The following is a 22,477-nucleotide window of genomic DNA, read 5'->3' on the forward strand; positions in this document are numbered from 1 at the left end:
AAGCCGAAGGCGGCAGTAAGCCTCAACACAAATTCGACTTCTCACACATGCCGACACACACTGAGCGGTGCTTTTAAAGCTTAATTTCAAAACATATTCTGTGTGCATTCTTGTTTTGTGTGCCATTAACATCAGTCAGTAGATGAAGGTTTTACTTGCAATTTTCAACAAATTATTCGTCAATACATACATAATGTTTCAAAGTCTATGACTAATTTTTGGCTTCTTGAAATCACTCTATTCCCCTCCTTGTCACCTCCCTGAAATGGGGGCTAACAGTACGAACAATAAAAAACAACATACAAATATATCAGCAATTTCTCATCAGCAGTGTGCTTGCATTCCACCAGAGTCAGAATTTAAGCCGGTGCATCTCTTCTACGTGCAATGAAAGCATGACAAGCACATGTCCTTTCATGCTTGTGTAAACAGGTCAGCCACAACCTCCATTTTTCTTCCTCATGTACAACACATTTCATAACGTACTTCCTTTCAGAGAAATGTAAGCCCTTCGAAGAGCCATGAATTGGGCGTGTGTATTTCGTAACAAAAGCAAAACTCATTCGCAATAGAAATCAAGCCTTATAGAAATGACAGTTTCTTTGGCTTAAAATTCCTTCTCACCATCAAAAAGCTGCCGGCGATCAAACGCAGCTAGTTTACAGATAAAAATAATGCACGCCAGGCACATATATACCACACTGCAAATCTCCGCAACGAACCATTAGCCGCACAAGGTCCTCACGGTAAAAAACCGCAAGGCATGGCAATCAGCGGAACCTCTCTCCTTCGTTGTAACAAGGCCAGTGGTCACTGGGCCCTCCACTACATCAGCACATGGACACCTCGGGCTTGCCTTTGTCGCAATTTACTTTTAGCGACGTAACTCGTTTACCCTGCCTTTTTTTTCGCCGCCTGCTCTCCCGAATGCTACTGGCCCTGAGGCTGCGGGAAATAAACACACGGGAAAGAGCAAAATCGAAGCCAGTAGGGCTAGGTTACACGCGGCGAAATACTTCCGGATTTTGCCTTTGTAAACTTTTTACTCCGCCACGGGTCTCTACCGAAGCGGCTTGTCCAGAAATATTTAGGGCGGAGAGGGGTATCGCACAGGGCGCGGGTATATATACGAACCCGGCGCAGAGGAGAGCTGAGAAACTGAGCAAGCATCGCTCTCGGATAACACACACTGGGAAACCGCCAACTGGAGAGAAACATGAAGTCCCTGGTGAGATGGATTTCTGCAACTTTTGGTACCTCGTTCTCGCATTCGCTTGGTGCGTTATATGCACAAGCCGTGAGCATAGTTTGAATACCAGTGACGCAGAACTACCTGGGTATGTAGACGTTACGGCAAAATTTACAGGCGCGCAGCGTACACACAGCTAATCGTCATCCATTTGAGACAAACATGAAACAAACACGCCACCAATAAAAAAAAATCTTGTTTTAGAAATATGGCTTCCCTATGCTATGTGGCAGAACTGATATCAACATAGGTACAGCAGTATCTCTGAAAGCATGAGTTCAACAGCTGTGGCACCCTAGTATGCGGTGTAGAGACGAATCCTCGCAATTTAGAAGCGTGCTAACTCAAGCTTATCCCTAAGTGGGATCAGCGGAGCAGTATGTGCAATTTTCTTTACAATGAATGGCATTTAAATGTACTCCCAAAACAACAATATTATATATGTGTTTTTTTTTTCAAAAAGCCTTCTTTAATGCGACTGCAATTAAGTGAATGGAAAACAAAAATAAATTCCGATATTAAACTCACATTTTCTGACACTCCTCTAAAGAGCAAAGCTAAGCACATGAGGCAGCAATGCAGGCATCTTCAATAGCGCTCTGAAATCACTGATGTAAAACGAGCTTTTGGGCTAGTTGGTCGCATTCTTATATAATAAATGCAGCGAAGAAACACGTTCACATAGACAAAGTGTGACCAGTTCACGTTCACTCTTAATGTGACAGTTTTTGTACTCTGCAGTTATATATGATACAAAATTAATCAATAACATGTACCGGCGTCTCAAAGTAGGAAACTAGTCTGAAATTCATAAAAGCGAGTCCCTCAGGTTTCGACTCAGCGGACTATCACATAACAGACACGCTAACTCTGGAATAGTCGAAATAGGCTTGCTGATTACTTTCATGCGCCAATTAATCATCAAACGTTTGACATTTTTCTCGCTTGTTCGTATCCGCAGTCACATTAAATTTCTTGGTTCTATCAAATTACTAGCCATAACTTGAGCTCTGATTATAATTGCGAGATGAGAATAGGAAAGTCTCTCTCTGAGAACAAATTCTTAACGCGCCCTTTCTGTTCCTGGCCTGTTACCCCTAACAAAATTCCGGCGACCTTATGTTCTCTGCATTGCCACATTTGACCATGCGCCCCGCCGCGGTGGCTCAGTAGTTATGGTGCTCGGCTGCTGACCCGAAAGACGCGGGTTCGATCCCGGCCGCGGCGGTTGAATTTATTTGGAGGAGAAATTCTAGAGGCCCGTGTACTGTGCGATGTCAGTGCACGTTAAAGAACCCCAGGTGGTCGAAATTTCCGGAGCCCTTCACTACGGCGTCCTTCATAGCCTGAGTCGCTTTGGGACGTTGAACTCCCGAAAACTAAACTAAACATTTGACCATGCCGCATTGAGAAATCGACAGCTGCCTTCAGCTAAACGTGATCAGAATTCACAATGCTATCACGACGCAATAATCCTAGGTGGCTCCAGTTCGTGCGTTTCCCTATCTTAACGTCTAGAGAGCTAAGAGCCAAGACCGAGGCGCTCTTACGTGGTGCAGTTCTCCAACTAGACACGTGATAAGCTTTCCCTTATCATGTTTGAAATGCAAGGCTTGGATTCAAGATTGCTTGTGTAATCAACACGTACATAGAAGAAAAAAAAATGAGGCCTAATTTGTTCTTGGTCCGGCTTGGATGAGTGCGCTTGAAATCGGCTCGTCAATATAGCCATTATAATGCACACAGTGAGGGACACGAAGCCGATAGGACAGAACGTCAGTGCCTTCAAGAAAGGTGTGTGAGTAGGCCTACCATTGTGCTAAATACTAATTGCAAATGGACTTCTTTTTGTTTCAGCTATCACTGATTACTCTCTGTGTCCTGGTTGCTGCTGCTACGGCTGGCTACGGCTACGGGCACGGCTACGGTGGATACGGCGGCTACGGTGGATATGGCGGCTACGGAGGTTATGGCGGTTATGGAGGATATGGCCACGGCGGATATGGCGGCTATGGTGGCTACGGCGGCTACGGGGGATATGGCGGCTACGGAGGGTACGGAGGATACGGCCATGGTGGCTATGGCGGCTATGGAGGCTACGGTGGTTATGGAGGATACGGCCACGGCGGCTATGGTGGTTACGGACACGGGTACAAAGTGATAAGCTACGGACACGGACATGGCTATCACGGGTAGTTGTACAAAGAGTTTGTATTTATTGATGTACTAATAAACATTATTTTCACTGTTACGCGCTTATAGCGTGTTCCATGTCCTGCCACCCATCGCGAAATCAAGGAACACCGTTCACATTCGGGGCGCTTCAGGCGTCGTAAGAGCACAAATTCTTCACGCGCCCTTTCTGCTCCTGGCCTGTTGCACCCAGCAAAACTCCTGCGACCTTATGTTCTCTGTATTGCCACATTTCATTTTCTTTCCACCTTGACGACTCATTTCAACTGTTTACGTTTTATAAAAAGCCATTCGCCATCAAAACACATTTAAACAGTGTCCTTTTCGTACAAAACAAAAAAAGTGTGGCAGTTTGCCATTGTTGCCAGCAGCGGTGATTTTTCAGAGGAGTAAAAATCCGATATTATTCATTGCTTTCGGCTTCCCAAAATTACACAGCAAGAGTAGCAACAATAACAAACTTTGATTGCGGCGGTTAATAAATATTTTTTTTTTATATTAATCATTATTCGACCATTCCGCCTTACGTGAAGACTAGGGTCCAGTGTGTAAGCTGTTCGCCGACACCTTGATAAAGCTACGGCCAACCCCCACCTCGACATTGGAACAACAGACCGAGAAGGAAATAATTCCCTGGAGTGGGGAAACACAGAAGGCATGCAGAGGTAAACATGAAATAGTGCTTTAAGGCGAATAGTTCACCAGATGGAATATCAGGACAAAAAGCCTTGCCACGCAAGAGGACTAAAAAAATGACATCTGAAATGAAGAGAAAACGAATGACACGGTCACTATTGACACTGGCTCACAAATAACACCTTCCGAAACAATCAGTAATTGTACCCCTGCTACACGGGCGTTTCGAATGCCTTCCAACCGAATGTCATTCGACTCGACTGCCGAACTAACGCTACTACACGAAGTTTTTCAACGGCATTCGGTTCAGATGGCATTCGAGTCGACGGAGCTCCGCGGAGACATTCCAGATTTTGGAATGCCTTCGAAACGCGAACACAGCCCGAACCGACCAATAGCCGTCGCCGTCGCTTCGCCCAGCCAACAGCCGCGCGACTGCTTTCGGCTCTGTGGCTGTTGATTTCGATACCCGCTACTCGCTTTTCTTCTGCTGTTTGTTTAGCAAATGGTTCGTATTCCGTCTAAGTGAGTGCTTTCAGATAATAGTACACCAATGGACATTTATCGCGGGTGCATAAAATTTCCTCAGGAGCGCGCCGATGAGGACGACTGCACTCATACTGCTGTTTACATCGTTGCATATGAACAGCTTGTGCTCGTTTGCAAGACATAAAACGAAATATGCGCTTTAGTTCTATTAAATAATCTCTTCTATTCCGTACCGGTTGTACCCGTGCTTATTTACGCAGTGAGACAATTTGTGCGAAGCGCCGACGCGATCGCTCGCCCGAGAAACACTTGACAGCCGGGTTGTTGACATCGCCTAGGACCGGCGCTTCTGGCTAATTTTTCCGGCTTCCTCCGACATGCCCAGTATTTTATTTTAAACTACGTTATCCAGAAGTATGTTTGGTAGCCATTCGCGTTAACTGAAATGGCCTAACTTGTTACCGACAAGCTAGTGACGGCGACGACTGCTGCTGGCCGTAAAGCACTGCTCGGCAGCCCGAGTCACACCGTCGCTTCCCGTTCATCGTATGCGCGTCCTGCAATGTAAGCAATACTTAATTTCATGTCACTGTTGTCAAAACTACACTCGTTGACCATTTGCATTCGCTAAAACTTGTGAATTCGTTCTTCACAACCACCGCAATCACCGATCCAACCCTGCGGACTCGTTAGCCCTAGTCGTCGCTGAGAAAACGAAGTCGTCGTCGACTGAAATTAATTTGGCAAGTGGTTATCGCTACTGAGTGTCCAAGAGTGCACATGTGAAATATAGCCGTTAGTTTCGCTTATTTCCAATACGGATAATGTATAAGCGCGCATGTATTCGCAAGGTCACCTCATCAGAGTGTTTTCGCTCAGCCGCCGAACTCCCGACGGCATGAAAGCTGACCGTCCGCCGATCGGATTCGTCGGTGTCGTTTAGCCAAAAAACTTGTCCCACTACAATAATATTAAAGTGAACTAGATAGTCCACTATAATCACATGCTGCTGTTCACCGTGATAGTGCCGTTGTCGGACTAGTGCGACCGTCGTCGTCGTTGTACATTGAAAACGAGCTGGGAATTTAGAATGCGTTTGGAAAGTGTCGTGCAGCACTGCAGGAGTCCGTCCAGTTCGAATGCCATTCTAAATCTCGACTGCCATTCGACTCAGATGTCACTCGAATGTACCCGTGTAGCACAGGTATAAAAGAAGTATAAAAGTTACGTACTTGAGAGAAAAACCTGGCTTAACGCATTTGTGAAAAACTCTTCGACGACACTGCTACCCCCCACCCCCACAAGTTCCTTAATGGAACACTGCAGCACCTATTGTGAAAATCGGGCTTGCAGTGGCTGTTTTCATGCTGCGTACTCGAATATCGAACCCAATTCAGCAAAAAGAGCGCGAATTGTTTTTTTTTAGCAGAACTATGCAGCAGGCGCCGCGGCGCACACTGTTCGTCGCGCCGCCACCTGTTCGGTCAAGTGGTCGTGACGACACTTTGAGGACAAGAGAAATCGCCGATATAGGTCTGGCGCTGCGTTGAGTGCAAATCGTAGGTTTTCTCGGTGTTCTAAAAGCGATTAACATGACTATTCTTGCGCTGAGTTCATCCATTCCATGTATCATTTGAAGCCAAAAAAAGGCGCAACCAAAACATTTCTACGCCTAGCCCAAGCATACGCCAGCGGGAAAAACGCGTATGCATTCCATGCGTAAAAGGCGTCGCGAAACCTCGGCTCGTATTCTCGGAAAAGGAAGTGCGCGAACGATACTCAAGCAGATTACTCCCATCAGACGGCTCCTGCCCCGCCCGATAGACCGTCATCCCAAAGAAGAGGCCCAAGGCATTGTTTACAAGACATCCTGCTCCGGTTGCCCGTGTTGTACGACGGGGAGACAAAGCACTTCACGGAAACAAACCTGGCGCAAAGTGAGCTAAGCGCAGTGGCCCAACACTGCGAGGCATGTGACCACAGGATAGATTTTGTCAGAACTATTGTGCTGAAGGTGAAACCAAATCCGCGCACAAAGCTGTTGCTTCAGTCACGACACGTGCAGCAGACGTAGGGAACTATTAATGGCTTTTTCGGATCCCTTTTTTCCACCTACATACACAGCTTAAGTTCAGTGACCTCGTATTTAACTATATGTATGTTAAGAAGCCTAGCTGCAACTGGCCGGCCGTCACGCCTTGGCGAAGAAAGCAAGAAAGGTTTCGAAACGCAGCGTTTTCTCACAAGAACTTGGTTGGCGTTCATTTCTCACTTGAACTTGCATCCGAAAATAGACAGGCCTCTCTCGAACAGTTTCATTTTAATCGCGTATGTATGACGACGCCGAAACGGGTAGTAAAAGAAGATTCCGCATATCAAGAGCTTCAATACTTGCTTCCTTGGACGCGTGAAACCAAAACTTGCTCAGCACGTCCAAGCAATTCTGGCCCCGACTGTGCTGGGAGAACGACACATGTCTGAGCTTGTGTAGAAGTTCTGCAGGGGCTTGTGAGCATGTTAGGCGTCTGACATGCAGGAAAGCATCTCGCAGAGCTACCACTATCTCCGAAACTACATTGGGATTTTCTGAATAGCCCGTACTCACAGGAATAATCATGCCGCTGATTGGTTACGCGAAAGTAAGCGCAGATGGCTGTAGTGCATCCACTTGCGTGAAAAAAGGAGACAAGCCGATGCAGCCACGCGCTGAAGATCTCCGTTGATTGATGGCTGTCAGCCCTTCACGCACCACAAACAAAGAGACCTGAACTGTCATAAAGTGACGAAATTAGAATCGGAAGCAGAAGCCTTTACCTCCTGTTTGTTCTTTTAGCTGGGGCGCTCCTTGGCGGTGGTGACATGCGTCTGATGCGCGAGAAAATCGAAGGAACCGTGTGGCAGTTCAATCATGTCTTTTCGAAAGAAAGCCCTAGAGATCGCATTAGGGACCAGCTCTGCATGCAGTCGCTCTGGCGAAAGTGCTTAGAGCAGAATACAGTAAGCATAAATAATTTAACACTATACAAATATATCAGAAATTTGTTACCGGCACAATTGCTGCTTCACCACAGAATGAGAATCTAAGTCAGTGCAACTGTTGTACGTGCAATAAAAGCGTGACAAGTAATGCCCTTTCATGCTTGTGTGCACAGGTCTGCCAAGACCTCCATATTCTTTCCTTGTGCGAAGACATATTTATAACGTATTGTACAGGTGCGTCTTCGAAGCACAGGTCGGAGGCCGTTGACCAAAGACGCGTCACGGCAGGCACACACCCAGGAGTAACACCGAAACCAGCACAGCACTTCGTTCTCCTCTTCGTCCCACCGCGTGAACGGCTGCCGGTCGTTCCCATTACAGTTACCTCCCCGGCGAAAAGAAGCCATCCTGGCGACTTACGGGGACGAAAGAATTGTCGGATCGTAGTAGGGCTTAAGACGCTCGACGTGTACAGTTTCACGCCCCCGGCGACGATGATCCGGGGAGGGGTCAAGGGGCTCAACTATGTAATTCACGGGAAAAGTTTGTTGAAGAACGCGGTAAGGGCCGTGATAGCGGGAAAGTAGTTTCGTGGCGAGGCCGGGAGTGGAGGAAGGCACCCAGAGCCAAACGAGTGCGCCGGAGGGATATGACGCGGGAGGGTCCGAGGGATCCCGATGGTGCTTCTGGTGCTGCTGGAGTGGTGGGGTGAAAGAGCGCGCAAGTTGTCGACATTCTTCGGCATACATGTGGGCTTCGGAGAAGGATGTTGTCTCGGAAGAATCAGGGCGATAGGGAAGGATGGTGTCCATTGTGGAGGTAGGCTCGCGACCATATAAGAGGAAGAAAGGAGAGAATCCCGTCGTTGTCTGCGTAGCCGTATTATACGCGTAGGTTACGAAAGGAAGTACTTTATCTCAGTTGGAGTGGGCGGTATCAACGTACATGGCGAGCATGTCACTGAGAGTGTGGTTGAACCGTTCAGTCATGCCGTTGGTTTGGGGGTGATAGGCGCTGGTACAGCGATGAACGATTTTGCATTCCTTGAGCAGTGCCGCGACGACTTCCGATAGAAAAACACGGCCACGGTCACTGAGCAATTCTTTCGGGGCGCCGTGACGAAGAACAAGACGGTGTAGGATGAAAGAAGCAACGTCCTGTGCGGTCGCAGATTGGAGAGGCGACGTTTCTACGTAGCGGGTTAGGTGGTCAACGGCCACGATGACCCAGCGGTTTTTAGCCGAACTGGTGGGAAGCGGACCGTAAAGATCAATGCCGACGCGGTCAAAGGGGCGGGCAGGGCAGGGTAACGGCTGCAATGGGGCGGTGTTGTGGCGGGGAGGGTTCTTGCGACGTTGGCAGGCTGTACACGACCGAATGTACTGTCGTACGAAGCGGTACATACCGCGCCAATAATATCGCAGACGCAGGTGAGCATACGTCTTCAATACACCGGCATGGCCGTATTGTGGGTCTGCGTGGAAAGAGGCGCAGATCGCAGCACGGAGGTGGCGAGGAATCACCAACAGCCACTTCCGCCCTTCGGACAGGTAGTTACGCCGGTATAAGAGGCCATCACGAACGGCAAAATGGTGGGCTTGGCGATGAAGAGTACGGGATGAAGAAGGTGGCGAGGGATTAGAGAGGAAGGTGAGGAGTGAGTTGATCCAAGGATCCTGCTGTTGTTCGGAGAGCATATCAGGGACACCGAACGACGAGAAATCATAGGCACAGACGAGGGCAGAGGCGGAATCGCAAGGAAGTGGTGAACGGGAAAGTGCGTCGGCGTCGGAGTGCTTGCGTCCAGAGCGATAAATGACGTGAATATCAAATTCCTGCAGACGTAAAGCCCAGCGGGCAAGTCGGCCAGAGGGATCTTTGAGGGAGGACAGCCAGCAAAGAGCATGATGGTCGGTGACGACATAGAAGGGCCGGCCGTAGACGTAAGGGCGGAACTTGGCAATCGCGCAAATGATGGCCAGACACTCTTTTTCTGTCACTGAATAGTTAGATTCCGCCTTGGTGAGAGTGCGGCTGGCGTAAGCGACAACGTATTCTGGATACCCAGTCTTCCGTTGGGCAAGAACTGCGCCCAACCCCCCACCGCTCGCGTCGGTGTGAATTTCGGTCGGACAGTCAGGATCAAAATGGCGCAGTATTGGCGGGGAGACCAGAAGGCGACGTAAAGTGTCGAATGCGGCATCGCAGGCGGGTGACCAAGACGAGAGGTTCGGGCTGCCGGCAAGAAGCTGCGTTAAAGGGGCGATGATACAGGCGAAATTCCGGATGAAGCGGCGGAAGTATGAACACAAGCCTACAAAACTGCGAAGTTCTTTTAAGGTGGTCGGTTTGGGAAAGTCAGCGACGGCGCGAAGTTTGGCAGGGTCAGGAAGAACACCATCTTTGGAGATGACATGACCTAATATCGTCAGCTTCGTGGCACCGAAGTGACATTTCTTGAGGTTTAGTTGTAGCCCGGCTGCAGTAAGGCACGTGAGAACACGCTGGAGGCGAAGTAAATGGGAAGAAAAATCTTTGGAAAAAAAGGACAATGTCATCCAGATAGCACAGACACGTTTCCCATTTGAGCCCGCTGAGAATGTTATCCATCATTCTCTCGAATGTGGCTGGGGCATTGCATAGGCCGAATGGCATGACATTGAATTCATACAGGCCGTCTAGTGTGACGAAGGCGGTTTTCGGCCGGTCAGCAGCAGCCATCGGGACTTGCCAGTATCCAGAGCGTAAGTCTAAGGACGAAAAATACTCCGCTCCCTGCAAGCAGTCCAGTGCGTCGTCGATTCGGGGTAGAGGGTAAACGTCCTTGCGAGTAATCTGGTTGAGACGACGGTAGTCCACGCAGAACCGGATGGAACCATTTTTTTTCGTCACCAGGACAACAGGAGAGGCCCAAGGGCTGTGAGAAGGCTGTATGATGCCGCGCTGTAGCATATCGTCGACATTGTCACGGATGACGCGGCGCTCTGTGGGCGAGACGCAGTACGGTCGCTGGCACAAGGGGGCGTGCGAACCTGTGTCAATTTCGTGAGAGACGGCGAACGCACGGCAAAAAAAGGATGTTAAAAAAGGTCAAAAGACGCGCTGAAGCGTTGGAGAAGTTGCAGTAGCTGGTCACGTTGAGCGGGCGGAAGGTCGGTAGCGATGGCGCGATGAAATACGTCGGCGGGACGCGGATCGGGCGTGGTCGCACAAATGTCGAGGAGAGCAACCTCGGGACATGCACGGTGATCAGAGAACTCGTAGGCAAGTGCAGGGTCCAGTTCTTCGATACGACCGAGGCATTCGCCGCGAAGGAGAGAGGACGGGCAAGCAAAAGGGTTGGAGACATAAATGGCACAGTGACCACCGGAAATCGTGAGAACGGCGAAAGGAATCAAAAGGTGGTGACGGCGGGTGGCAGCAGTAGTGGGTGTGAAGAGAACAGGGCTGCCGAAGGCAGAGTCAGGTAAGAGCGGGACGAGGACAGAAGAAAAGGGAGGTATGGTGGTGTCGGCGGCTACGAGAAGTTTAGCGGAGGGCACAGGCAGGTCGCACAGGGAAACGTTACACACGGAAGATAGCGCAAGTTCAGCACGAGCACAATCAATCACTGCATGGTGGGTGGACAGGAAGTCGCATCCAAGGATGATATCGTGAGAGCACGCACTCAGCACAACAAACTCGATGAGATATTCTACGTCGTTGATAGAAACTCGTACGGTGCAGGCTGCGATGGGGTGAATGCGCTGCGAGGTGGCCGTACGGAGCGAAAAGTCAGACAGGGGCGTCGTCACCTTGCGAATTTTGCGGCGAAGAGAGTCACTAATCACAGACACGGCAGCGCCCGTGTCAACGAGCGCGAGAACAGGTACACCTTCGACAAACGCCTGAACCACATTAGCGGGAGCAAACGGAGGACTTGGTGAGTTCGCAAAAGACGCAGTTCTTGCCTCCGGAACTGCGGCATTCAGTTTTCCTCACGGAGAGGTTCTGGTCGCCGAAGCATTGGGGAAATTGAACGGCGGCGAGGCGAAGGCGAGCGGCGAGTCGAGTACTGGGGGCGAGACATAGACGAGCCAGAAGAGGCATTGGGCAAGGTCGGCTCGTGATCGTATCCGTGATCGTACGGGCGCACAGCATCCCCATAGCGAGGCAAGCGCTGACGGCAGAGACGTGCGACGTGCCCTGGAAGCCCACAAGCGTAGCAGATGGGCCGATTATCGGCGGTGCGCCAAGGGTTCGTAGGATGTCGTCGTGTGCGAGGAAACGAGGCTGGCGGAAGTGGCATGGATGGGGTTGGAGCATAATAGGCAGGGCTGCTGCGGTACGTAGGAGAGGCAAGCGAGCGCGGTGCCCGTCGGACGGCTTCCGCATAGGTGAGTGGTGCTGCGACAGGAAGAGGCGGGGGGCTGGACGGCAGGACTGCAGCGACCTGCTCCTGAACAACACGGCGGATAGTCGGCGCAAGGGAGGGCGCTAGGTCGGCAGTAGGGCAGACAGGGTCTGGCACTTGATGGAGAAGAGAAAGCTGGCGGGCGATTTCCTCGCGTATAAAATCTTTCACGCGCTCCATGAAGAGGGTTTGGTCCGAAGACGAGGGACCAAGGGCCAAGCCAGCAAGACTCTCGGGAGGCGCACCAGACTGCCGCGTAGAAGCGCGTTGCTTGCGCAACTCGTCGAAGCTTTGGCACAGCTCGATGACGGCACTGACGGAGGTGGGGTTCTTCGCCAGGAGCATTTGGAAGGCGTCATCTGCTATGCCTTTAAGAATGTTATTAACTTTGTCAGCCTCGGACATCGAAGGGTTCACGCGCTTACATAAATCGACAATGTCTTCAATGTAGCCGGTGAATGTTTCGGTCGGTAGCTGTGCTCGAGCACGGAGACGTTGCTCGGCGCGGAGTTTCCGCACGGCGGGGCGGCCGAAAACGTCGGCGAAGCTTGTCTTGAATGATGACCAGGTGGGAAGGTCCGCTTCATGGTTACGAAACCATAAGTTGGCAACGTCTGTGAGATAGAAGAGCACGTTGCTCAGCTTGATGGAATCGTCCCACCGATTGTAAGTGCTGACGCGCTCGTAGGACGCCAACCAGTCGTCGACGTCCTGGTCGTCCGTATACCGCTAAATGGGGAAGGGTCGCGCTGTCGTTGGACCCCGGAACAGAGGACGGTGGCAGGGGTGGCCGGCGACGACTGCGTCGAAGTGTTTGGCATTGTTGGCGGTGTAAGTAGCGTTCCGCTCCTAAGTTCCAGGTTGAGCACCGGGACGGGGATCGAAGCACCTCCACCAAGTGTACAGGAGCGTCTTCGAAGCACAGGTCGGAGGCCGTTGACCAAAGACGCGTCACGGCAGGCACACACCCAGGAGTAACACCGAAATCAGCACAGCACTTCGTTCTCCTCTTCGTCCCACCGCGTGAACGGCTGCCGGTCGTTCCCATTACAGTATTTTATTTCAGGCAACTTTGAGCCCTACGAAGAGCCACGAATTGGGTATTTGCATTTCGTAACAACAGCACCAGCCATTCGAAATTACGAAGCGCAAATTAAATAACTTAATTGCCTTGGCTTAAGATTCCTTCTCACCACCAACAAACTGCCGGCGATCGAAACCAGCTTGTGTACAGGAAAATATAATACACGCCGCGCACATGTATACCACACATAAAATCTTCGCAACGAACCATTAACCGCACAGGGTCCTCACATACGACAAAAAAACTGAAGGCTTCTCAATCACCACGATCTCTCGCATTAGTTGTAACAAGGCCAGTGGACGTTGTGCTCCCCTCTACTCCAGCACATGGACAGTTCAAGCTTGCCTTTGTCGCAGATTTACTTCTAGCGACGTAACTCACTTACCCTGCATTTTTTTTTCGCCGCCTAGTCTCCCGAATGCTACTGGCCCTGAGGCTGTGCGAAATAAGTGTAAGAGGGAAATCGAACCCAGTAGGGCTAAGTTACACGCGGCGAGATACTTCCGGATTTTGCCTTTTTAAACTTTTGCTCCCTCCAGGGGTCTCTACCGAAGCGGCTTGTCCACAAATATTTAGGGCGGAGAGGGGTATCGCACAGGGCGCGGGTATATATACGAACCCGGCGCAGAGGAGAGCTAAGAAACTGAGAAAGCATCGCTCTCGGATAACACGCACAGGGGAGCCGCCAACTGGAGAGAAACATGAAGTCCCTGGTGAGATGGATTTCTTCAGCTCTTGGTACCTCGTTCTCGCATTCGCTTGGTGCGGTATGTGCACAAGCCGGGAGCATGGTTTGAATACCAGTGACGTATAATTATCTGAGCATGTAGACATTAGGGTAAAATTTATAGTAGGGCAGCAAATAAACAGACAGCTAATTGACATCCATTTGAGAGAAACATGAAACAAACATGCAACTAATAAAAAAAATCTCGTTTTAGGATTATGTCTTCCCTTTGCTATGCGGCAGGCCTGATATCAACATAGGTACAGAAGTACCTATGAAAGCGTGAGTTCAACAGCCATGGCCACTTAGTGTGCGAATTGAGAAGCGTGCTAACTCAAGCTTACTCCTAAGCGGGACCGGTGGAGCAGTATGTGCAGTTTTCTTTAAAATGAATGGAATTTTACAGTATGCCGAAAATTGCGCTATTATATATGCGCTTTTTTTAAAATGCCTTCTTTAATGACACCACTGGAATTTAAGTGAACGGAAAACAGTAATAAATTCCGATATTAAAGCAACATTTTCTGAGACCCCTACAGCGAGAAAAACTAAGCACTTGAGGCAACAATATCGGCATCTTCTATAGCGCATTGACAATATTAATCACTGATGTAAAACGAGCTTTTGGGCTAGTTGGTCGCATTCTTGTATCATAGATGCAGCGGAGAAACACGTGAACATAGAGAAAGTGTGACCAGTTCACGTTCACTCTCAATGTGACCGTGTTTGTACGTTGCAGTTATGACACAAAATTGATCACTAACATATACTGGCGTCTCAAAGAAGGAAAGTAGACTGAAGTTCTCAAAAAAGCGAGTGCCTGTGATTTCGACCGAGCAGCATATATCACATATAGAAGATACACCAGCTCTGGAATAGTAGAGCTAAGCTTATCGATTACTTTCATGCGCCAATAAATCACTAAACGTTTCACATTTTTTTTGCTTGTTCGTATCCGCAGTCAAAATACATTTCTTAGTTCTATCAAATTACTAGCCGTAATCTGAGCTCTGATTACAATTCTGAAACGAGAATAGGATAGCCGCTCTCTGAGAACAAATTCTTCACGTGCCCTTTGTGCTTCTGGCCTGTTGTACCTAACAAAACTCCTGGGACCCTATGTTCTCTGTATTGCCACATTGACCATGCCACATATGGGAAATCGACATTTGCTTTCAGCTATTTCAGCTAAACGTTAGTAGGATCCACAGTGCTATCACCTCGCAATAATCCTACGTGGCTGCAGTTCGTGCGTTTTCCTATCATAACGTCCACTTAAATAAGAGCGCGGACCGAGGCGCTCTTAGGTGGGTGCTATTTCTTCAACTAGACGCGGGATAAGCTTATCAATATCATGCTTGAAATGCTACGCTTGGATAAAAAAATGGCTTGTGTAATCCACAAGTACAGAGGAGAAAAATGTATGTGGCAAAATTTATGCTTCTGGCCCGGTTTGGATGAGTCAGCTTGAAATCAGCTCATCAACAGCCATTATAATGCACACAGTGAAGGACACTAAAAAGGTAAGACTGCTCGTCAGTGCTTTCAAGACAGGTGGAGTACTAAGCCCCCATTGTGTTAAATACTAATTGCGCATTGCACAATTCTTTTTTTTTCAGCTATCACTGATTACTCTCTGTCTCCTGGTTGCTGCTGCTACGGCTGGCTACGGCTACGGCCACGGCTACGGTGGATATGGCGGCTACGGTGGATATGGCGGTTACGGAGGATATGGCCACGGCGGATATGGCGGCTATGGCGGCTATGGCGGCTACGGCGGCTACGGCGGCTACGGGGGATATGGCGGCTACGGAGGGTACGGAGGATACGGTCATGGTGGCTATGGCGGCTATGGAGGCTACGGTGGTTATGGAGGATACGGCCACGGTGGCTATGGTGGTTACGGACACGGGTACAAAGTGATAAGCTACGGACACGGGCATGGCTATCACGGATAGACGTACAAAGAGTTTTGTATTTATTGATGCACTAATAAACATTATTGTCACTGTGACGCGCTTATAGCGTGTTTCCTGCTCTGCCACCCATCGCGAAACCAAGGAACACTGTTCCACCTCGGGGCGCTTCAGGCGTCGTAAGAGAAATCTCTGAAAAGCAATTTACTTTCCGCCTTGACGAGTCACTTCCATTGTTTCCGCTTTGTAAGCAATATATTCGCCCTCGAGACTTATTTCAACTCAGTCCTTTTCTAAGAAAACAAGAAAGTGAGGCCGTTTCAAGATGTCGCAAGCAGCGGTGAGTTTTCGGAGGAGTAAAAATCCAACATTATTCATTGCTTCCTTGCAGAACAGAATACGTGGCACGAATGACACTCGTTTACAAATAACACATTTCAAAACAATCAGTAACAGTAACAGAAGTATAAAAGTTATGTACTCGAGAGAAAAACCTGCGCTTGACGCATTTCCGAGAAATGGTTCGATGTATTGCTGCTCCCCCGCAAGTTCCTGAAAGGAACACTGAAGCACTTTTTCCGAAAATCGGGTACTCGAATATTGAATCCAAATTAGGAAAAAAAAATTGTGAATTGTGTTTATTTGCAGGAATATGCAGCAGGCGCAGCGGATCACACCGTTGGTCGCGCCGCCGCCTGTATGGTCAAGAGGTTTTGACGACACATTGAGGACATAATTTGCAGATATAGATCCGGCGCTGCGTAAATCGCAGGTTTCCGCGGTGTTGTAAAAGCGATTATGTCGACTATGTTTTCGCTGACCTCCATAAAAAGGATACCCCAGTTCGTCCATTCCACGTATCATTGGGAACCAAAAAAGACGCAACCAAAACAATTCTATGCCAAGCCCAAGCATACGCCAGCGGGAAAAACGCGTATGCATTCTATCCGTAAAAGGCGTCACGAAACCTCAGCTCGTATTCTCGGAAAAGGAAGTGCGCGAACGATACTCAAGCTCCCATCGGACGCCTCCTGCCCCGCCCGAGAGACCGTCATCCCAAAGAAGAGGCCGAAGGCATTGGGTACAAAATATCCTGCTCTGGTTTCCCGTGTTGTACGACGGGGAAACAAAGCATTTCACGCAAAGGATGAAGCAGCACAAAGCTGGCGCAAAGTGAGCTAAGCGCAGTGGCCGAGCACCGCGAGGCGTGTGACCAGAGGATAGAATTTTACAGAACTATTATGCTGGAGATAAATCCAAATCCGCGCACAGCGCTGCTGCTTCAGTCATGACACGTGCAGGAGGCGTGGGGAATTATTAATGGCTCCTTCGGAACCCTTATATCCACAGTTTAAGTTCGGTGACCTCGTAGTCAACTATATGTGTTAAAAAGCCTAGCTGCAGCTCGCCCGCCGTCACACCTTGGCAAAGAAAGCGAGAAAGGTTTCGACAGGTAGCCTTTTCTTACAAGTACTTGGTTTGCGTTCATTTCTCACTTGAACTTGCATCCCAAAACAGGCAGACCTCTCTCGAATGTTTTCGTTTTAATCGTGTATGTGTTACGACGCAGAAACAGGTGGTAAAACAAGATTCCGCATATGAAGAGCTTCAATACTTGCTTCCGTGGACGCGTCAAACCAAAACTTGTTCAGCACGCCCGAGCAAGTCTGGCCGCGACTGTGATGAGAGAGCGACAAATGTCTGAGCCTGTGTAAAGGTTCTGCATGGCCTTGTGAGCATGTCAGGCGCGTGATATGAGCGAAAGCATCTCGAATAGCTACCACGACCACCGAAACAACAGTGGGATTCTCTGAATAGCCTGCACGCACAAGAATAATCGTGCCGCTGACTGGTTACGCGACGGTAAACAAAGGAGACAAGCCGATGAAGCCACGCGCTCAAACTGTCTGTCCGTCCCATCGCGGGGTCACCCTCCGTGGATCGATGGCTGTCAACACTTCACGCAAACTTCCACACACAAAGAGACCTGAACTGTCGTAAAGTGATGAATTTAGAATCGGAAGTAGAAGTCTTTACCTCGTGTTCCTTCATTTAGCAGAGGTGCTTCTTGGCAGTGGCGACACGCATGTCATGTGCGAGAAAAGCGAAGGAACCGTGTCGTGGTTCAGCCATGCTTTTCTGACAGAAAGCTATAAAGATCGCTTTAGGGACAAGCTGTGCATGCAGTCGCTCTGGCGAAAGTGCTTAAAGCAGAGTACGCTTGTCTTAGCATCATGAAACTCTCCCTCTTCAGAGCAGTGACCCACTGCGTTCAAGATTTTGACCTTGCCAGAAACAGTGGAAAATACACAGTCGCAGCCGCATTTCTCGCGCACCCGAACGCAGAGCAGTACTTCGTGTTGAACCTGGCTCTCAAACTCAGCCGACGCGCTTTGTACGCCCGCAGCACATGCAACACGATGAACAACGCACGCAGTACGGAAAACAACGCTCGCTGAAATATCGCTCGGGTTGTTCGAAGTATCCTCGGCTCCTGAACGAGACGCCATGCGGGCCTACATGGACAAGGTTTTCCTTTACGCTGTTCTTTCCTCCGCTCGCGAGGGACACGGAAGATTTGAACACCGCGCTTTCATTTGGTAACTGCGCCAGTGTTTTAGCCAGAATTGCAAAAAAAATAACTTCACAGACGTGATCAACAACCAATGCACTTCGGAACCCTAGAAGTTAAGCAGAAGACCCGCCTCAGTATCCGTTTAAGCTTTCGTAACAGCGAAGTGCGAAATTTTTTGTTTTGTTTGCTTCAAGCTGAGGCTTGCGTTTTAGCGGGGATTAGTGGCACGAGGTGTGATCCGCGATGGACAAGTTCAAGGTAGAGGAGCTCCTTGAAACTTTGGAAGAACTGGGCATATCAGTAGACCCAACTAAAACTATAGAGGTGATTTTGGATGTTATGCGGGCGGAGGAGGTGACAGTCGAGGAGGCAGACAAGGCGTTGGAGATGATCGTGGAACGAAAAGCGAATCAACAAACGCGAAAGCTTCGTCAGGAGAAAGAGAAAGGAGAGCAGCAGAAACGGCGAAAGCTCCGTGAGTAGAAACAGAAGAGACAATAGCTTCAGCAGCAGGAAAGACGAAAGCTCCGCGAGGAGCAAGAAAGAGAATGGCAGGAGCACTGTCGTAAAAGACGGGCTGAGCTAGAGGAACTACGTGAACGAGAGCAGCAGGAGCTCATGCGTGACTTTCAGTTTCGAGAATGGCAAAGAGCAAGAGCTCGTTCGAGATCTTTTAGAAAAGGAGAAAATTTCAAAGCTTTTGTGGCAAATTTTGAACACATTTGCATAGAGGGGGAGCTATAGACCAGGGCGAATGGTCAATGATGCTGGTGGCCATCCTCCCTGGTGACGTCGGCGGCGTATTAGCGTGCCTGTGCGACGTGGAGGCCGACAACTATGTAACAGCGAAAAATGCCCTCTTTCGCTTCTTCGGCATCAGTGTAGAGGTCGGCGCTGAAGGTCGAAATGATGGCAGCGGGCAACGCTCCAATCAGAGTGTCGGCGACACAGCTGCTGTTCAAAAGAGCAGTGACGAAGCCGGCTCTAGGCCTGATATAGATGCCGTTATGACAAATCAGGCGGAGGTTCGACGCCAAGAAGGCTTTAGTGAGCTTGTATGCCACAGAAGCGATAGACAGCATTCCGGTAAAAATCGCCAGGGATAGTTACCGGATAGCAACGTTGAAGCGCCAAGTCAGAGCGCAGCGTGAGATGAAAAGGGCGATGCCGCTCAGATGGTTGCTGGAATCTGGAATGGCAATGACGCAGCTCCACGATGCAGAATTCAGGACAGCGAACTGTTATGCTCGGCAGAAATTCAACTGAAGGCAAACTGTTTCGGTTTTCTGACAGGCAGTGACCCACGGATATCGCCAGCAGACAGTTAGATTGTAAGCGAGGAATGCGATCAAGCGCTGCATCTAAACAAAGAGCAGCTCAGTGTAGGCAAAATCACAGCGGCTGAGTGCGGACCGCAAGAGAGTGAACGTTCGCGTTCAGCATCCCGGGAACGAGCGGTTGTGCAGGTGAGTCGCCGCCTGGCGCTGTGAGCAAAGCGCAAGCGGCTTCGCTGCGCGGCGAGAAAAATCGCGAACACGGCGGGCGTTTGGGAATTGATGGGTCGACTGAGGCGACGGCCGGCAGATTAGCACCTGACGGCAACATTAGAATTTATGACAAAAGAGGAAAGTCAACAGCGAAGTTTCCGGAAGACGGCTACGCGTGAACAAGCCTGATCCGAATACTTCTGCGAGAAAGCAAAAGATGCGGGTCAAGCTTCTACATTTGAGGACCCCGCGTGACTTCTCGGAATTGCCACCGCGGCGCTCAAGAGTTCCAAGGCGTGTTATGATGGCGAAGTTAACTAAGCTGGCGCATGCGTGGCGTACGCCATGTGCTCCATTGTGTAACCACAGCAGGGGCTGTCATGAGACACGAGACACTTGCGGCGTGCTAAGCAGAAGGGTGCAAGGCCGCCATACAAAAGGGCGCCGCAAAGCGCGCGCAGGTCGAAGGGAGACACAACAAGCGAGGAACCAAGAGAGGAGGAAGCGCCCCTCTAGCAGAGGCGTAACTAATAACCCTTTCCACTTTTGGGAAAACTTAGATGGTGGCGCGGCCGTCCGACCGCGTCCCCGCAGGGCGCGTCTGGAGAATGGGGCCCAGTGGATTCCTCGAATCAGACGACCGTGTTTAGGCGTATTCGAGGGCTAAGTGCTCCTTGTATTTACTCAACTGTGTAAAAATGAAAGCAAACGCAGTTTAGAGCCTTATGCCTCAGTGAATTTTGCTCTCTTCATGAATTTTTCGCTCTACTGATGTAACCTTGAAGACGCTTCTTTTTGTGTAACCCTTGCATGGCGCAGTTCTTTGGAGCGCGAACAAGTTTTGTGAGATATCTTCGCACCCGCGCGGTTATTCTGCTGTCTTGTTTCTTTTCTTTCATTGCATTGCATTAGTTAGTATAAAGACTAGATGCAAATTGACTTGTAAGAGGCGCTTGTACATAGGTTTAGCTGCGCTGCGAGTTGTGAGAGCGCGCGCTGAGGCGCGGATGAACAGCAAAGTCAATCATGGGCTAATGGGGCGGAGACTCTCTTTGGGTGCCTCGAGATGACTTCGAGCTTTAGGCTTGGTAGGCTTGTTTTGTGCTTTGGCACGCAAACCTTACCAGCGCTGATTGTTAGGGGCTAGTGGCCGCTGACACGCAAGCACAAGCGAGACCACTCTTGGCCATTGTAGCCTATAGGTAGCTCGCAAGAGATCCTAGGAATACTACCCCTTTAGCTGAACCGAGTTTCGCAGTACGGTTTTACACCTGAAGTGTTACTGTGCAAGTTTTGCACATTTATGTCGTGTTTGCTGCCATGCAGAAGCAAGGAAGACGACATGGGCAGCTGTAGTAGTTGCAAATAGAGAATAGCTTTGGCGAAATATTTCAACCTCTGTCTCACGCCTCTGTTGATTCTTTCTTGTCCGGGTAACATCCGAGAACCATTTGCACCCTTCCGACCGATAGCAGACCAACTATGTTCCCTCCGTCTCATAGTGTCATGCACGATGAGAACGCTTTCGAGAGGTCCGAAAACCTGAACCTTGCATCCTGTTCGCGTTTCGTGTTCATTCGGGGAAATTTCGCTTAAATTAACAGGGATTCTAGAGGGATCTCTGCAGTGTAATCAGTTTTGATGTGGACATGCTCTGGCGGGACGACTGGGTTACAGACGGCACTTGCTTTTATTGTGTGGCTTGGCATTTGTGATTCCGTTTGCCTCGCCTCGCAGAGAAATTTCCAAAGCTGGACTTCGAACACCACGATAAGGAGAGGCCTGGAGGACTGCTGAACGAGAGCCCATTCTTGCAGGTCCAGTCAGCCGAGCTGCGTAGAAGCGGCTCATCTTCCGGACGCATTGTCTGGCGGCGGGGGTGCTGTTATGAACGGGATGCACACCAGCCGACGCGGATTAAGGCGCAGGTTCCATCGACCAGGATGACCGCGGTGGCGGCAACAGCAGCGGCAATTTCGACAGGTCGTTTAAACTCACGATGATCCCACCAAAAAAAAGGACGACTGGCTGGGAAGTAGCCTGTGGAGTTCCTCCCGCGCTCGGCTCGGTGCGAACGACCTTCCCTTTGGTTCCCCGCAAGAAGCGACCGACGATGAACAGATGACGGGGCAAGCTGGGAACGGTGTCTTCCAGTAATTTACCGTGTCTGATAAGAGCCCTCCGGACCGGAGAGAGCCGACCAAGGTTGTGACCACAGTGCCGCATCTGTGCTTGGACTGGCACGTGCTGCTTGGGGCGAAGTAGCAGCGCACCTCCGAATCCTCCTTACCCATTCCCACGGTGCCTCCGCGTATCGTATTGAATTGGCCACCGCCTTGTGAAGTGGCGGAGCCTTAGGGTATTTAACAAGCGTCCTGAGTGAGAACGGACGCTCTGGCCCTGGCGACAAGGCTCACCCGGTCGCGCGACGCAATCAACTGTTAATTCTTGACTGTTTGCTCTTACTTGTAAATCATGTTAGCAGCGTGTATAAAGTTCTCCTTGTTTTCTCTTCGTGACCATGTCTGCGATCTTTCTACTCCCTTCTCCCGCCCGAACACACTGCCCCAATCCCAAGAATACTTAACCTCCGCCTTAAGGGTATGACGCGACAGTTTAATGGGTTAATGCCCATATGTGCAAAATTGGTCATTCCCTACTGAACATTCATAGATCCCTGGAAAACCCCGTACCACACCAGCGCAGTGGTGTAGCGGTGAAGCGGCGTGCCACTAGAAGATGGTTTCGA

The 22,477-nt window shown here is 49.8% G+C and overlaps 2 protein-coding genes across 2 annotated transcripts; both read left to right on the forward strand.

Moving 5' to 3' along the window:
* The first annotated feature begins 1,216 nt into the window (after window positions 1-1,216).
* Window positions 1,217-3,445, forward strand: LOC149343837 (uncharacterized). Its single transcript, XM_089542510.1, has 2 exons — window positions 1,217-1,228; window positions 3,107-3,445. The coding sequence occupies exons 1-2, from the start codon at window positions 1,217-1,219 to the stop codon at window positions 3,443-3,445; spliced, it is 351 nt and encodes a 116-aa protein (XP_089398636.1).
* A 10,279-nt stretch (window positions 3,446-13,724) lies between these two features.
* LOC149343838 (uncharacterized) lies at window positions 13,725-15,708 on the forward strand. Its single transcript, XM_089542511.1, has 2 exons — window positions 13,725-13,736; window positions 15,370-15,708. Exons 1-2 carry the CDS (start codon window positions 13,725-13,727, stop codon window positions 15,706-15,708), a joined length of 351 nt encoding a protein of 116 aa, XP_089398637.1.
* Window positions 15,709-22,477: the final 6,769 nt, after the last annotated feature.

Source organism: Amblyomma mixtum, chromosome 5 (assembly GCF_055824585.1).
Source record: "Amblyomma mixtum isolate Tamu chromosome 5, ASM5582458v1, whole genome shotgun sequence".
Taxonomy (NCBI): domain Eukaryota; kingdom Metazoa; phylum Arthropoda; class Arachnida; order Ixodida; family Ixodidae; genus Amblyomma; species Amblyomma mixtum.